Source organism: Cyanidioschyzon merolae, chromosome 14, assembly GCF_000091205.1.
Source record: "Cyanidioschyzon merolae strain 10D DNA, chromosome 14, complete genome".
Lineage (NCBI taxonomy): Eukaryota > Rhodophyta > Bangiophyceae > Cyanidiales > Cyanidiaceae > Cyanidioschyzon > Cyanidioschyzon merolae.
The window spans coordinates 233,177-248,638 of NC_010140.1; the positions used below are offsets into that span (position 1 = coordinate 233,177).

General features: G+C 55.9%; 5 protein-coding genes and 1 non-coding gene across 6 annotated transcripts; 3 read left to right on the forward strand and 3 right to left on the reverse strand.

Annotated features, from left to right (window-relative positions):
• Nucleotides 1–846: 846 nt before the first annotated feature.
• CYME_CMN091C (similar to iron-sulfur cluster-binding protein) lies at nucleotides 847–2,517 on the forward strand (the record flags this gene model as incomplete). The annotated part of the gene is made up of 1 exon (XM_005537193.1): nucleotides 847–2,517. The coding sequence occupies one exon, from the start codon at nucleotides 847–849 to the stop codon at nucleotides 2,515–2,517; it is 1,671 nt and encodes a 556-aa protein (XP_005537250.1).
• A 1,343-nt stretch (nucleotides 2,518–3,860) lies between these two features.
• On the reverse strand, nucleotides 3,861–8,240 carry CYME_CMN092C (similar to calcium-activated potassium channel; the record flags this gene model as incomplete). The annotated part of the gene is made up of 1 exon (XM_005537194.1): nucleotides 3,861–8,240. One exon carries the CDS (start codon nucleotides 8,238–8,240, stop codon nucleotides 3,861–3,863), a length of 4,380 nt encoding a protein of 1,459 aa, XP_005537251.1.
• A 259-nt stretch (nucleotides 8,241–8,499) lies between these two features.
• Nucleotides 8,500–9,964, reverse strand: CYME_CMN093T. The gene has a single exon (XR_002461470.1). It is a non-coding gene; the product is annotated as a hypothetical transcript (transcript).
• Nucleotides 9,965–10,144: 180 nt separating this feature from the next.
• CYME_CMN094C (probable short-chain dehydrogenase) lies at nucleotides 10,145–11,059 on the forward strand (the record flags this gene model as incomplete). The annotated part of the gene is made up of 1 exon (XM_005537195.1): nucleotides 10,145–11,059. The coding sequence occupies one exon, from the start codon at nucleotides 10,145–10,147 to the stop codon at nucleotides 11,057–11,059; it is 915 nt and encodes a 304-aa protein (XP_005537252.1).
• Nucleotides 11,060–12,123: 1,064 nt separating this feature from the next.
• CYME_CMN095C (similar to splicing factor 3a subunit 2) lies at nucleotides 12,124–12,627 on the reverse strand (the record flags this gene model as incomplete). The annotated part of the gene is made up of 1 exon (XM_005537196.1): nucleotides 12,124–12,627. The coding sequence occupies one exon, from the start codon at nucleotides 12,625–12,627 to the stop codon at nucleotides 12,124–12,126; it is 504 nt and encodes a 167-aa protein (XP_005537253.1).
• Nucleotides 12,628–12,659: 32 nt separating this feature from the next.
• On the forward strand, nucleotides 12,660–15,380 carry CYME_CMN096C (hypothetical protein; the record flags this gene model as incomplete). The annotated part of the gene is made up of 1 exon (XM_005537197.1): nucleotides 12,660–15,380. The coding sequence occupies one exon, from the start codon at nucleotides 12,660–12,662 to the stop codon at nucleotides 15,378–15,380; it is 2,721 nt and encodes a 906-aa protein (XP_005537254.1).
• Nucleotides 15,381–15,462: the final 82 nt, after the last annotated feature.

Genomic DNA, 15,462 nt, shown 5'->3' on the forward strand with positions numbered 1-15,462 from the left:
TGCCGATGATATCGGGGTCGAGTTGCTTTTCATTACTCCGTACGGTGCGTGATTCAACCTCAGCAAGGGAGTGTTTTTTATCATGCAACGTAATGATTGCTGCACTGGAGGAATCGCAGAAGCGTTCTGCACACAGCGACAAACCGGGAGCACAGGTCAGCTTTCTTGCGCAAACCCCGGTCTTCTTCGGGAACATCTCAACCTAGCGGCATAAAAAATGCATTCATTTTGAAGAAATAAGGGAATCCACGTGAAAGTAATGGACATGAAAGTCGGGGATACACGAGGGCCGTCATCGCCAGCCGCCTGGAAGAGAAACGGAAAAATCCTCTTCTCACCGAACATCGAGCGAAGAAGCGCAAGCGACGAAGAAGAAGGAGAAGGAGAAGAGGGGAGATCGTCGAGAAAACGTATTTGCCCAGCGGGACGAAGACGAGACTGTCGAAGCACAGCAGGCGCGAGCTCTACACAACCCTTGCAACGGTGAGTTCCACCAGCGGCAACAAATCGCAAAGAGTTCGTAAACCGATCCTTCAACATCTCCATGAATACCAGACGATGTGCAGTGCTGTCGACCAGACCCGCAGAGCTGACGCGTTCCATCTTTGTAGTGTAGCCTCTGAAGCTCGAAGTATTCAAGGAGAAACTGAAGCCGATGCCAAGAGGCCCGTCGAAAAAAGACTGAGAGGCTTCAGAGGATATATACACGCCCCATGATAGTGCAAAGAACTGCGTTTCATTGAACACGCGCTGACGCGAGTACAGTTTGGTTGCGCTTGTACTTGCGGTAACGCTACGTCTCGAAAAGCGCGCATTAACCTCACAGATGCTTTTCTTGCACTTCCAATGAGCGAACACTATCGAAACAGTCTGCGTTGGTGCATAGGACTACACCGAAGTTTGTTGTCGTGGCCGCAGAAACGGCCAGGTTGCCAACGCACTGGGTTGCGGTCTCCAGTGACCGGGACGCACAAAGCACCGGTTACTGCTCACTGGAAAACGCGGGATCATGAACGTGCCGTAAAGCATACTGCGTCTTTGTGGGCCGGCGGACAAAAACGGTTTCCCTGGCGCGGAGACTTTGACGTCTTGGCTCCATGCGTGCCGCTACTTCGTTTTCCCAGTTCGAAACGACAGCTTGTAGCGAGTAGACACGACGAGGCTGGAAGCGAGCACGCCCCTGCGGACCAGCACAAGTGCGAGCACATCGCCACCGTATCGTTGGAAGGAGCGCTTGCAAAAGACCCTGTCTCCACGGGCGTCTATGCCGCAGTGCAGGACCCGGAGCGCTCCACCAGCACAGAGCATACGCAGCGTGCTCCCGCGTCACCGAGCGGCACGTCGCGGAAACGACCACGGAATATGACACCATATCGACCGGTGCGCTCAGAAGTGGACTACCGAGCACTCGTCGACGACGAGCTACCCCGTATCGTCAAGGGGCTCGGTCTTGGGCCGACGGCAGTGCTCGCGCTGGATCCGCAACATCCTGGACCGACTGAACAAGCCAAAAATGCATACCTTTCGTGGCTAACCGCTGGGTATCACGGCAGTATGGAGTACATGGCCCGGACGGATCGCATACGGCGGGCTTTGAACTACGAACAAATCCTGCCTGGTGTTCGAGCGATCGTTGTAACGACACTGTTCTACTGGCCGGGCAAGTCGGGGTTCACCGCACCCGCAGACGCCGCAACACCGAACCGAGGCACCGTCTCCTGCTACGCGTGGGGTCAGGACTACCACCGCACGCTGGGGCAAAAGCTGAAGCAGCTCGCAGAGGAGATTCATGCATACGCAGGAGGTCAGGGGCGCTACTACGTGGACACCGGTGCTTTGCTGGAACGACATATCGGCGAAAGTGCTGGCCTGGGTTTTGTGGGAAAAAATAGTCTGCTCATTCATCCGCAGCTCGGAAGTGGCTTCTTTCTTGGGGAGGTCCTAACGACGCTGCCGCTTCCGAGCAAACGGCCGGATCTCTCTGGACGCGGTGGCTGCGGACGTTGTCGAAAATGTCGGACGGCTTGTCCAACTGGAGCGATTGTCGAAGACCGAGTTGTCGATGCTCGACGATGCATCTCTTACTTGACGATTGAACTGAAAGATGCGATTCCGGAAGAATACCGCGAAGCGATCGGCTCCCTCATCTACGGCTGCGATATCTGCCAACAGGTATGTCCCTGGAATCAATTCGACTGGGAGGGATCACCTACGAGCCCGCTTTTCGGTGAGGTACCCCAGGATGTCCGCGAACCGGATCTCTTGGCGTTACTGGACCTGAACGAGGTTTCTTTTCAAGAACGATTCAGGGATTCACCGATACGGCGGATCGGCCTTGAGCGCCTCCAGCGGAACGTGCTTGTAGCGCTGGGTAATGTGGGGAATCCGCACCAGTCAAGAGCTCGTCTCGTTCGATTTCTTGAGGAGAATGAAAGCGAATTACTGCGAGAACATGCCCGTTGGGCGCTTGATCGCATTGAACGGCGAGAAAAAGCTGCTGCGCCTTTTGCAGGTTGAGGTCTTGCGCAGCCTGCCCCCGAAATCCGCCTCTGATCACGTTGGACAGGAGCGGCGGCGACGCCAGCCACTAGCACCGAAGCAACTGAAGCAGACGCAGACCAGCGAATGTTGTTTGCCCTCGATGAGTGTGACGTGAAGAGACTGCTTTTTTTTTCTGTGTGTCGCCTAGCCGGTGATGCGCATGGCGTCCGCTGCCGCTTTCGAACAAACATCGAGCGTCAGCGTGGTGGACTTGTGCGTGTTTGCTGCTCTCTGTATCAACCAGGCTGAATCGGCGTCCAGCTGCAGCACCACTTGGCACCGAAACCCAGGGCCACGACAGTCAGGGCATATGCCTCATCTTGAACTTGTTGTGCTTGGAAAGTTGAAGCAATTCTTGTGCTTTAGGAATTTACGCGGAGAACCGTGTACGCACAGACTCATACATGTGTGCAGGGCGTCGTGGACTGTGTACATACTGCGCTCCATGTATAAACTCATAGAAATGTGCATGTCTATGTGCGGATACACATCAACAAGCAATATCGTCGTGCGTACACGCGCACTATTCAAGGCAGCAACGGATGTGTGGATACGCTGTCGTATGTGCAACTGTTCAGCGAGGTTATTCGCGACCCTTTGGATATCCGTACATCCCATGCTTGTTGGAGATTCCGGTGCCTCTTCAAGTCATTCAGATCAAGTCGTGAAATCGGTGACTAACGACAATGTCATTGGATGATCAGCGTTGAAAGAAGGATTCAGCAAGCAGCCATGGGCGGCTACTCGTCTAGTCGCTGTCGCTGTCGATACGTCCCCTTTTTGTCCACGCCGCTAATCGCTCTCCGTATGCCATGCGTTTCCTCGGACATTCTCATTGGACCTGCTGCTTGCGCCTTGCGAAACATTCCATACGCAACAGCAGGGGTCACTGTGTTCGCCACGGTGATCGAGCGCTCATCCTCAGTACCATCATCGATTCCCGACCAGCTGCTGATGCGTTACGGAAAGCGCCGCCTCACGTGACGCTCGCGAGCGAGCCTACCTTCCAAGTGAAAGCGAACGTGCCACGCTGACTTCACCATCGCAGAGGGTGCACGTTTCCAAGACCTAGCTTGAATGCGCTGCCCTGGGCGCGCGATACACCGTTCTGTTGAACCTGCAGCACGAGCCTCGTCATTCGAGACACACATATGATGCTCGCGCATAGCGCTGAACCTGTATGCCCGCCAAGTACATGGCTCATGCTTTATGTTTGCGGAGCTTTGGCATGTATCGCAGACGAGTCGCTTCACGTCAGGTTGCAGTTGTGATCGCTCCTCGTATCGAGAAACTCGCCACGAAACAACCCGCGCCTCTCATCAAGCGTTTGCCTTGTGATCGTCCAAGCTCTGTGCACAGATCGCATGAAATTTTTTCAGAAAACGCTCGAAATTTTCAGTTACAACATAGACACCATCATGCCTTGATACACGAACGTACGGCGGCGGATTTGTCAGAACGTACGGAAGACTATTCTGTGGAGTGCCCAGATTAAGGATTCGATTCGGAAACGGTAGACGACGCTGTCCGCAACTCCAGAACGTTAACCATGAAAAGCATGTCCGTTGTCGACGCTGTCCCGGGGTTGCACCGTCCACGCCCGTATCCAGCTCCGTCAACGGTTCCAGGATACGCTCCATGAATTCTTCGGAATCGATGTCCAGTCGCCGTGCAAGATCGCTGACCAAGTCGAGTATGGACTCGTAGGGTTTCATGGAGCCTTCATCCTTATGATCGTTGGAACTAAAGCGACTGAGCAACATCTGATGGAGATCAGCGACGCTCACCCGCACATTATGGTGGAAACCGCGGTACAGTCCGTAAGGCAGCGCACCCGCTCTTATCACGATTTCGAGTAATTCGACGTAACGAATGTCGTGGATTTCCGCTGGTACATTGGCCAGATGCAAATGCGCTCGACTAATCCGGATTCGTCGTCCGCGATGATCAAAGCGACTCACCGGCATGCCGAACAAGGACTTGGTGAGCAGTACCACACCCGGTAACGCGTGTTCCCGCGTCAAGAGCGCAGTCGCAAAGATGGAGGTTGCTGTAAGTTCCCCGCTAGCAAAGCGATTCCGATACCGAAAACCCTCGTCACCACCGACGTGTGCCTCGAAGACGCGAAGGGCAACGGTGCTGGGTACCGAAGACGGGGTTGCGTGGTTTCGGTACGCCCCGTGCTCGCGTGGAGTGTGCAGATCATCGTTTGGAGGCATCGTGGGTAGCACGTCAATGGGATGGTACACCTGCAAATGCCGAATCGGACGACGCTCGAACGGATTCCCCAGACGCAAGTAGACTCGTCGGGGTGCGGCTGCTGGCACCATCTCTAGCGCCTGATGCCGAGACAATTCCGAGGTCACATATACATCGCACTGATAGTGGCGCAGTAGCAGATCCAAGTTCACCATGGAAAACACTTCCAGGCCAGAGAGGGTTGTTTCTGGCTCCACGAAACCCTGAGCGGTGTCGTTGCTCACGAGTACAATGGCATGCGCATGGGCAGCTTGCACCCGCGCAAGGTCCGATATGCGGAGCACTGAACCCGCCACATGTCTGAGCGGACCATACTTGGCTGCTATCTCAGCAAAGTGGGACTCATTGGAAAGCGACGGGACCAGAACGAGCACTTCAAAGTTCGCTACTTTCCAGCCGTTCGGTGCCGAGAACCCCGGCTCCTGCGATGGCGCACTCGAGTCTGCGTTGACACGAACGTAACTCACGGACGACCGCAGTGCCTTGGTAAAAAGCTCCAAAAAGACCGTGCTTAGCGTTGAGCTGCAAGTCGCGAGAATAACCGTGGCCTCTTTCGGTGCCTCGTCTTCATCAACGTCATCATCAGAGTTTCGAAGTTGATCACCTGCGTCCTGCTCGCTGCCGGGCTCCGATGACTCGGACGCAGACCTTCTCGCGAAATCTGCCAAAGGGCGGCTTTCCGCAGTGGCATCCAGACTCGTCCGCTTGACGACACCAGCAGTGGCAGCTCGGGTGTCATGAGCGCGCTCGGTCGACAGCACAGACGGAAACGCAGACGCTGACACGGCCTCTTGGCGCTTTTGCGAGTCGTTGGATACCGCCGTGTTCCTGCGGCTGCGTGCTCTGCGTTGCTGGAGACGAAGCTTCTCCGCCGATGCAGCGGTATTGAGACGGCCTCGCCCGGTACCCAGCTCCACTTCGGGCAACGCAACCTCGACCAGGCCGAAACGAGTCCACCCGCTGGAGCGTGACTGCTTGCTCAACCGCGTGTTGTTGCTCGATGTGTCAGCGTCGTCCCGATCGAGGCTTTTGCGTAGCTCCCAGAGATCATCGACGGCTCTGGTGCTGTAGAGCCAGGAGATCACAGGACGAAACTGATGCCGAGCACACAGAATAAAAAGCAACCCTCGGGTTCCTATTTTGTGCCGGGGATTGTACAGCACACGCCATGCTCCAGCCGAATCGAGTATCAGCAGCCCCGCCACCGCCACTTCAAAGCGCAGGTACAGCTCAAGTGCCAGTTCGCCGAGACGCACCCCAGCTAGCCGCTCTGGCAACGAGATTCGCCGTAACTTGTGCCGAACACCAGTCTTGTACTCAAGAATAGACAACGAGTCGCCGAAACATAACGGTCGATCGATACGGGGATCAGCTAGCATATTCCGGACAAGCGTGGACGCCCCATTACAATGCACATTGGCTGCCAACAAGTACGCTGCAAACTCCAGCTGACAGAGCGTCCGAGTTTCGTACTCCAAGAGTCCCGCCTGTACTGCATCTTCCGTATCCCGCGGATGCTCATCAGCATCTATCAGACACTGAGTCTGGATGAAGAGATCTTCCAGCTGGCGAACTGCATAAGGCGTCTGGAAGAGGATATGCAGCGGGAGTCGCGGGTAGTGCATGCGAACTGTGCGCGCACGAAGCACCAGCGCAGCATCGTCAGCGATACGGTGCGTTTCGGTATAGGAGTCACGCGGCTCAACGCCCGAAAATAACAGGCACATTTCAGCGTGACCGAGGTCCACGCGACGGCGGTCATAAGCCTCATAGACATTGCCTACGAGCAAACGAACGCGATCCGTGGCTTCAGTGTGCTGGAGCACGTGTGTTTGGGGCTCGCTCAGGTAGAGATCATCAAGGAAGATGATAAAGTACGCCAGAGCATTGCGTTGTTCCGCATAGAAGACAGAGAGTGCTGCCTCCAATTGCGGGAGAGAAGGACGACCAGTCACCACAATGTGTCGCCGGTAACCACCAGCCCGGAAGGAGCCCTTACCCTCCTGACTCATCTTGTAAATATTCACAATATTCGCAATGGCGTACGCAAAGTAGGCAACCATAATTACGATCACAATGGTGACGTAGATGCGAGCGACGACATTGGTGGCCACATAGTCACCGTAACCTACGGTCGTTACCGTCACGATCGTGAAGTATATGGAGGATGTTGGGGTGAAATGGTTCGATCCGCTCGCGTACTCGATGTCAAACATGAGCATAGCGATGCTGAAGACAATGGCAAAGAGGTGAATGCTCAGAGAGACGACATAACGCCCGACACGGCCGATGTACATGTGATCCTCGCGCAACATGTCCCGATTGTATATATAGAAAAAGGCTTGCACTGCCGTGATTGAACGAAGAAAATTGAAGTTCACAAAAGAAACGTTCCCAGCGGCGGATCGCAGAGCCGATGGTATCGATAAACTCTCTGCAATCGCACTCAGGGTGAAGACGTGATTTCGATAGTACGGACCCCGGTGCGGCAGCAGAAAGACTCGAAATGCGTAATCCACGGCGAACCATAGACCTACAGGCCAATAGTAAACACGTCCAATGTAATCACGACGAAGCTCGCCCTCAACATAGAAGATCACACAAGTAGCCAGATCGATCAGGAGTCGAATCCAGCTTAACGCCAAAGTCACACGAGAGCGTTCCATGGTCATCTCGAGGCGCTCGACGAGCAGCGAATATCGCAACGAGTCCTCAGTGACTATCGGTAGACGATCGCTTACAGGAGGAATCATTCGAGACCACCAGGGTGTCATGACTTTCATACTGAGATGCAAAGCTCGGGCTCGATTCACCCAGTTTTGAGCGTCGTTGGCGTCAGCGACACGCTCTGCGACAACACCCGAAGCGCCAACATGGCGTACTACGGGACCGTCCGGGATTGCAGTGCTTTCAACGCTTTCTAGGTCTGGTTCATGCAGCGACGCGGTCGCAACTCGTCCAGCGTCCAGCTGGGCTAACGACGAGTCTACTGGAAAGTCCGGCTTTTGCGAAGCCGCCTCCAAAACGCCACGACTCAGCTGCAGCGGGCTCGACGCGCGGTTCGTTTTGCCAGTCTCGCGCTGCAGCAGACGCTCAAGGACATCAGGTTGTTCGAACACGGCATCGGTGTCCGCTGCAGACCCGCTGAATTGCCCCTCGTCCGCGTCTTCATATGGTTTGAGCCACGCGAACACGCTCCGATCCGTCAAGGCTGGCGGTAAAAGATGCCTGTTGAGCCGCGAGCGTAACCATAGTGCCGCCAGACGCCCGCGGGCCCGACGTCTAGCCAACAGGCGGAGGCGGCGAAGCGCACGAAAAAGGAGCAGCAGAAGAAAAGGCTTGAGAGCGACTACACAGAAGATAATAGAGCCCCAAACAAGGGAAAAGAGCAAACCTTTTACGTCGCTCAACCGTACACTATCTTGATCAGAAGAAGACATTGTCCATCAAATAGCGATGTGCAGGTGTCCATGCGGTGCTGGCTTGACAACTGAGGTGCTCAGCGGTTTCTGGTGCTCGTTCCAAGTCGGAACCCAAACGGGTCAAGTGCTGGCCTGCCGCCACAGCGGGGCGTCGGCCTCGGCGCTGATCGAAGATTATCGTTTATTGGACAGAATGCTTGTATGGACTAGGGATGCTAGATTCCGCGATGGATAGTGACATCCAGGAACGCGCAGATCATTCTTGACGCTACATCCACGTTAGATTATTTATACTCGTTCTCGGAGATTCTGGTCATTTCCTGCGACAAAAAACTGCCGAGGCTGTCTTGAGCACCCGCAATAACGCCCATACAACCGGTGCGGATTCAGTACGGAGACGAAACGGCTTCGAAATACTCCCGGGAGCGTCGGCTCGAGGCACGCTTCACTAGTCACAGAATCGGGATGCATCATCATTCTGGGAGCCTGAATCCTGCGCATACGGAAGCACTGCCTGTGGAGGCGCGAAGCGATGTGCTAGGAGTCCACTGCGACCATAGCGACGCCCCTACGCAGCTTACCAGCTACGGGTCCCAGAATGAAATGCGTTTCGGACAAGCAGCCATGTATTGGCTCAGCACCCGTCAGTGCAGAAGCACACAAAGCGCTGGCCCAGAACACTCATCCGGCTCGCAGGACCTGCCTCTTAGACGTAAATGGTCGAATATACAGGGAATGTTTTCCCCTTTCATCGCTCACCATATCCATTCAAACACCAGGTTCTCGAGTTGCTAGTGCGCATTTCGTTTCTTCGAGATTGCTCATGCACACGATTCTACCCGCCGCTGCGTCTTCTCTCCGTGCATTGCCGGGCACAGCAGCAGGCACACAGCACCCCGAGTGACATATGAACTGGGCATGCACTCCGAAGGGAAGCATGTTCAGTGACTAGCTTAACTTGGAGGTCGGATGCGGCATGATGGGCGTTTTCACTTATGTCGATACCTTTCGCGTACAATAGCGCGTCGTCGGTTCCTCTGGGGGTTCCGTCGATCAAAAACACAGGCGCGATGCTGTGCGGGTAGCCGCGCGAAGCACTGCTTCCAAATAGCGTCAAGGCGAGATATCTTTTGATGATTGATCCACGAATCTGACCAGCAATCCCCGGGATATGCAACCGCTGCCTATACCCAGGGAAGCGAGCCCTCATGTGCTTCGGAGACCTCTGGGTCACGTGAATCACGCTCCAGTCTGACTGTCGAGAATGAGCGTTTCATTCACCAAACGAGCCTCCAAGCGTTGAATCCTAGTCCAGCACCGGACATAGCACCAGCAAACGCGGGCATCTCAGCACAGAACACGCGTATCGTGCCTGCAAAGAAGACTTCACTCGCAGGATTTGATGTTTTTCTCACTGCATCCATCGATGGCAAGCGCCATGGTTAAATGCCTACCCGCTAGAATCTTTCCCGAGAATAGAGGATCGTTTACCATGACCAGGGATTCCCCACTGCACGACGCTCACTGGTATCCGAGAGCGTGTCGCTTGTTCCGCACCTCACCGTCAGGGTCCATTGGCGAACCCGCTTCATCACTGTCCAGGATATGCTGGAGCATACCGAACGCAGTCAGCTGGGTACACGTGTGGGAAGCAGCCCGTCGAGAAGCGTGGCGCTGGGCGAGCTACATCTCCCGACGTGGCGGAACGGGTGCAAAGCATCCCAAAACAGCTTCCGTTCGTTGCTTGAAGCAAGTGCAGGCACCGGATACCGTTCAAAAGCGCTTTCATACGTATCACGTTCGGTTCGAAAGAGCGCTTCGTCCAAGTCGGGACTGGACGACGTTCGTGTGTTTCCGGAAGTGGAGACGCAAGTCGGCGACAATCCTTGTTTTACAGCTCCCGCAACAGTCGTAACAGCGCGATGCTCCAAGCCAAAGAGGCATCGTTCGGCTCGAGCCAGCCGGTAGCTATCATAACGGGTGCATCCCGGGGGATAGGTCGGGCTATCGCCTTGACCCTTGCCGAGAGGGACCGCATGGTTCTCGTACTCGCGGCTAAGAGCCGGGTGTCTCGTGCAAACCTGCCTGGAACTGTGCAGAGCGTCGCTGACGAGTGCCTGGCTCGTGGTGCTGCTGCGGTTCTCCCGTTCCCGCTTGACGTCCGTGACGACCAAGGGATCGAGCGAATGGTGCACGAGACGCTACAGCGATTCGGTCGAATCGACGTGCTGGTGTGCAACGCTGGTGCTTTATGGTGGAAACCGGTGGCCGAGACGCCCCTCGAGCGCTTCGATCTCGTCCATGGTGTCAACGCCCGAGGCTCGTTTGCCTGTGCCCGCGCAGTTCTGCCCGCTATGGTGCGTCAAAAGACCGGCCTCATTATAACGATGTCGCCGCCGGTAGAGCTTGACGCGCTTCCCGGAATGACCGGGTATTTGATAAGCAAGTTCGGAATGACCATGCTGGTTCACGGGCTTGGTGGCGAGCTTGCCGGCACTGGCGTCACCTCGGTGGCTCTTTGGCCAGCTACGATGGTAGAGTCTTTCGCGACGAAGAACTTCCAGCTCGGAGATCGCTCGCAATGGCGAAAAGCCAGCATTATCGCTGATTGCGTCCACATGCTTCTCCATGACCCTGAGCGCAACGCATTGAGCGGTCGTGCGCTCATCGACGAAGACTACATGCGCTCTCGCGGTATCCGAGACTTTTCCCAGTACCGCTGCGATCCAGATGTGGAGCCAGAGCGAGCCTGGCCTCCACGCAAACCGTGGGCATCAACCGCGAAGGACCCCAGAGCGCTACCACCTGGTGTCTCGCTAGCACCGTCCAAATTATGAGGTTTGCTGAAGCATGCACTGGAATGCGCAAGCTAGCATCTCGAACGTAGTGCACAGGTCGAGATCGCTGGGTCAGGTATCAAAGCCTCGTGCGCCTTCACATCGAAACATGTGCAGTGATCGCGCTGGAGCATCGCGCCTGGCAACTGGTATAGCAGGTGTTTATCTACAAAGCGCTGCGCTCTTTTCAATGCGCTCACCCGGATACCTCCAGATACGAACGACAAACGGGGATAATCGAACCTTGATTCGGTTGCAGAGCGCGGCAATCGTCACCAGCAGCCTTTGAAAGCGCCTGAGCTCTCCTCAGTACCGAGTTCCGCTGTGTATCCTTCGCTCAGGTGTCCATAGTCCAGATGACTGCGTTCTCCATTTTCGAGATACGGAGCTGATAAACGTGCTAATGGATATGCACTCGGCAAGCTAAACGCCAGCTCTGTAACGGAGATGTAGAAGAACAGGATTCAAGAGTCGCGAGGCATCCGTCAGCGAGGACTGGTTCACAGCCACCGACAATCTCTATAGGCAACGCAGCGTCGGACGGCCTGCTTGCTTCATGGTGCGAGCATGCTCATAAACACTCTATGACATGTTGTACTCGTTTGCATTCGTTGCCGATGCTTTCGATACATACAAAACCACAGGTGGCAGTGGAGAGGCAACCATGACGCGCCTCCACTGGAAGCCTCTGAGCTGATGCCCACTCCATACAGCATGGAAACAGGCGACGAGGTACCCGCAACCTCCAGCGCATTATCGAACGCTGGACCCGAAACGCTTCCCGCTTCATCATCACCTTTGAAGGCTCAACGTCAGCGCCAACCACAGCAGTGCAGCAGAGGCGAGCGTCCGTCCTTCGCTAACTAGCTCATACAGCAGTCGCATGATCGGAGATGTTGCTGCTGTAGCGCTCCATGCTTCATTCCCTCCTGGGTGCAATCACTCTTGTGTGCACGTAAGATGCCTCCGCATCGAAACAAAAGCCGTTTTCGCTGGCTTAACTCATCGTTTCGATACTGAATGCGCTCGAAGCATACCCCAAGGCGCAGTGAACGGAACACGCGCTAGTCTCTTCGCACATACAGATCCACCTCGAAACGCACAGCACCAGAGCAAACCGGGAACCTACGTGTCCGTACGCGTGTCACAAAACTCCCCTTCTCAAGCCGCATACAAGCGACATCGGGAATCAGCCAGATCTCTTGACCCAGACGTCTGGGTTGCGGGGTAACCAGCACCTCAACGTCCGCACTTGCTGACAGCTCTGTGGCTATCCGAAACCCCGCGTTCCCCGGGAGACGCCAGCACTCGACTTTTGGTGTATGCGGGCTTGCTTCGGTTCCTTCCGAGCGTCTGCTTTCGAGTTTTGTGTTTACAACCGACCCAGAGACGACTCCTGTTTCGGGAAAGCGTCGTCTTAGGGTGTCGCGCTCTTCGCGACGCTTCACAGCCTGACGGTGACGACGCCCCCGAGTGTGTACGAGGTAGTTCGCCTCGCTGGGGTGGACGGTGCGGCAGAGCTTGCACTCGACGGCACCCAGCCGGTTTTTGAGTGCGTAGGCGTCCATTCCGGGCCCAGCCTCAAGGCTGTCAGGTGCCTATGGCAGGCCGCTCCGACGCTGAGGAGCAACACGTGCCCAGCGGTGGCACGCCAGCAGACTTCCAGTGGCCAAACTTGCGTATCCCGGGCTTCCGCCTGCTATCACCAAAAGAATCCAGCGTCACGCAAGACTTTAGTCGGAACACGCCCTGGGAGGACCTCGTGTACGCTTTAGAAGAAGCCGCAAAGGCCTTGGTTACGCAGGTGGCAACTCGTGGTACCGTACCCGGAGCCGTACGACAGTCGTTGACGGTCGCACTGCCACCAGCACTGGACCGGACACCCTGGACACCTTGGACGACCTGCAGGGAAGACGCATCGACAAGCACTCGTGTGTCTGCAGAGCTCTACCTCGTATGCGATGAAACCTGGCAGGTGGCGCAACCTCTGGGGCTCGTGAGACTCTTTGGCGTTCCTGCGTACTGGCTACTCCGTTTGACGCCAGCACTATCGTCATATCGTGACTGGGTTCAAGCTGCAGTTGGCGCACTTTTCTTCGTTGCCACGACCTGTCTACAGACCGATCAAGACCAGCCTGGTGAAAGCGCGTGCGTTCTATGGCAGTCTCGCGGAGCGGGGCGCCAGTGTATGACACCCGACTGTACCTCAGACGTCGAGACTGGTCCCAGGAGGAAGTGCACGACGCTCAACAAGCGAAACGGAAGCACACACTCTGTAGAGTCGACTGAGCCCCAGGACCGTAAGCACTGCACCAGCGTCTCGATGACAATGATGCCCACGACAGTTTTCGTTGAAACAAGCGCTACGATGACGGAAGCTGCAACCGAGTACCGCGGACTAGGTATTGGTGATGGGTTTGCATTGCGGCATTACGAAATGCGCGTGCTATCTACACCTCCTGCGAATATCGAGGATCTGGAATCCTTGTTGGCATTCTTTCGCCAGCATATCGTAACATCTTCGCTCTCGCCAGGCGCCACGGAGACGAACAGGAGCATCACACAAGAGCGGCTTGAGATTGCCCTGACCTATGAGGTGGTGCTGGAACCCGAAGCGGTCGAGTCCGAGGGCTTAGTCACATCGCCTCTTGTAGATGCGGATGCCCTGCGGCTTGCGTTGATGCTGCGATGGCCACTGAGGTCGCTCGCTGCCTACGAAAGCATGGATCTGCTGGATGCACCAGAGTGGATCCTCTGGTTACCGAGCGAAAGCCTGGACGCCGAACCCATGTCCAGCATGCCACGGAAAGTACTGTCGGTGCCGCACTGGACACAGATGCGACTGTTGAGACAACTCGTCAGACGACTTGTGCAACTGATTCGCAACCTCCGCTCCGTATCGATCAGTGATACTGAGCAGTACCTGGATCTAGAGCAGCCCAGCAGGATGTTCACGTCAAGGCACCTGATTTGTCCGCTCTTGGAAGCGTTGAGAGCGTGCGTCGACGACGCCTTGATTGCAAATTCATGGCCAAAAGGGCTGCACAGCGAGAACGACGGGACGGTTGCGGCAGAACTTCGTGTGACACTAGAGAGCTTGAATAGACTGGCGAGTGCGAATCTGCAGAAATCAACACCGGAGGCGACACCTCTTGACGCCGCAGCGGCTAGCGTAGAATCTCAACGGGTTCCAGTGGAAAGCACATGCCCAGCTGCCAGGAATCGAGGAGCCGTCGCATCTGAAAAGAGCGCTGGAGCACAGGCTCCCTCTGCTACGCCTGTTTATGCGCTGAACGCTGGAATTCGCGGAGAGGCCGGTGCGGTAGCTCTTGAGCAAACGGCAGTAGCGTTTGCGTCCGATGCATTCGGATCGCAGGCATACACAGTACGGGTGCCGGGACGCGCTTTGGGCTCCGTCAGCCCTGGGCAAGGGGTTGCTTCAGCTTCGCTCCCGTCACCTGAGCCAGCGCCTGTACCCAGTAGACCGGGCCACCTGCAGACGGCCGGCACACGAAAGCAACTGCATGGTGCGGCAAGCGAGCATGCTGTAAAGTCGGATCCTGAGGCGCTAGGCCAGGCTGAAGTGGATTCTGATGCGCAAATGCCGGTTGCCGCGGATGACACCTCGACGGAAGGCATCTTTTCTGTTGAAAACGATCCACATCGGTGCGCATCCCTATACGACGCAAATCCAGGGGCCAACGGGACACCCACGGGCAACGCGACTGCCAAAGCTGAGGCATCTTTCTTTCCGGATGACTCGGAACCAAGTCGACAGCAATGGCAGAGACTGCTCGAGTTCGGGGCAATGCAGTGTGTGAGAGCGCTCTGGCAAGCGATCTGCTGCCAGTCTAGCATCGAACGCCAGTATGTAACGGGCTTTCGTCGCTGTTTCGAGTCCACAGCGGCTGCGTGTGCTGCGCTTTTCCAGTCCTCTGTGCCAGAGACTGGTGTTCTGGGTGCGCACCTGCAGCACAGCATGGACGAGATCGATCAACTGCTGACGCTTTGGGTGCACGTGCAACTTTTGCGACGAGTCTTCCAGGATCGTATGGAGCTTTTAGATGAATTGCTTCAGCATGGGCAGCTGACGCTTCCGGGGCCGTATGCTTCGCCAACAGCAGCACCGGTGCAAACAGCACTTCTGGAGTACTTGACGCGCTCGATCTTTGACCTCGATGAGGCGGCTGTTCTGGAAACCCCGCACATGCGGGAATATGTCTTGGAAGCGCGAACCGAAGACAATGAGGAGCGCGCTCGCCTCCTCTACCGACTGACTGGTGAACATTGTGTGCTCGCAACTGTCCACGACAGCAACTGATGCGAATCGTGAATACTCGGGCGAACTCGATGCGGGATCGACCTCGCTATGCCGAGTCTGTACGAGCGCAGCCACCGCTGCC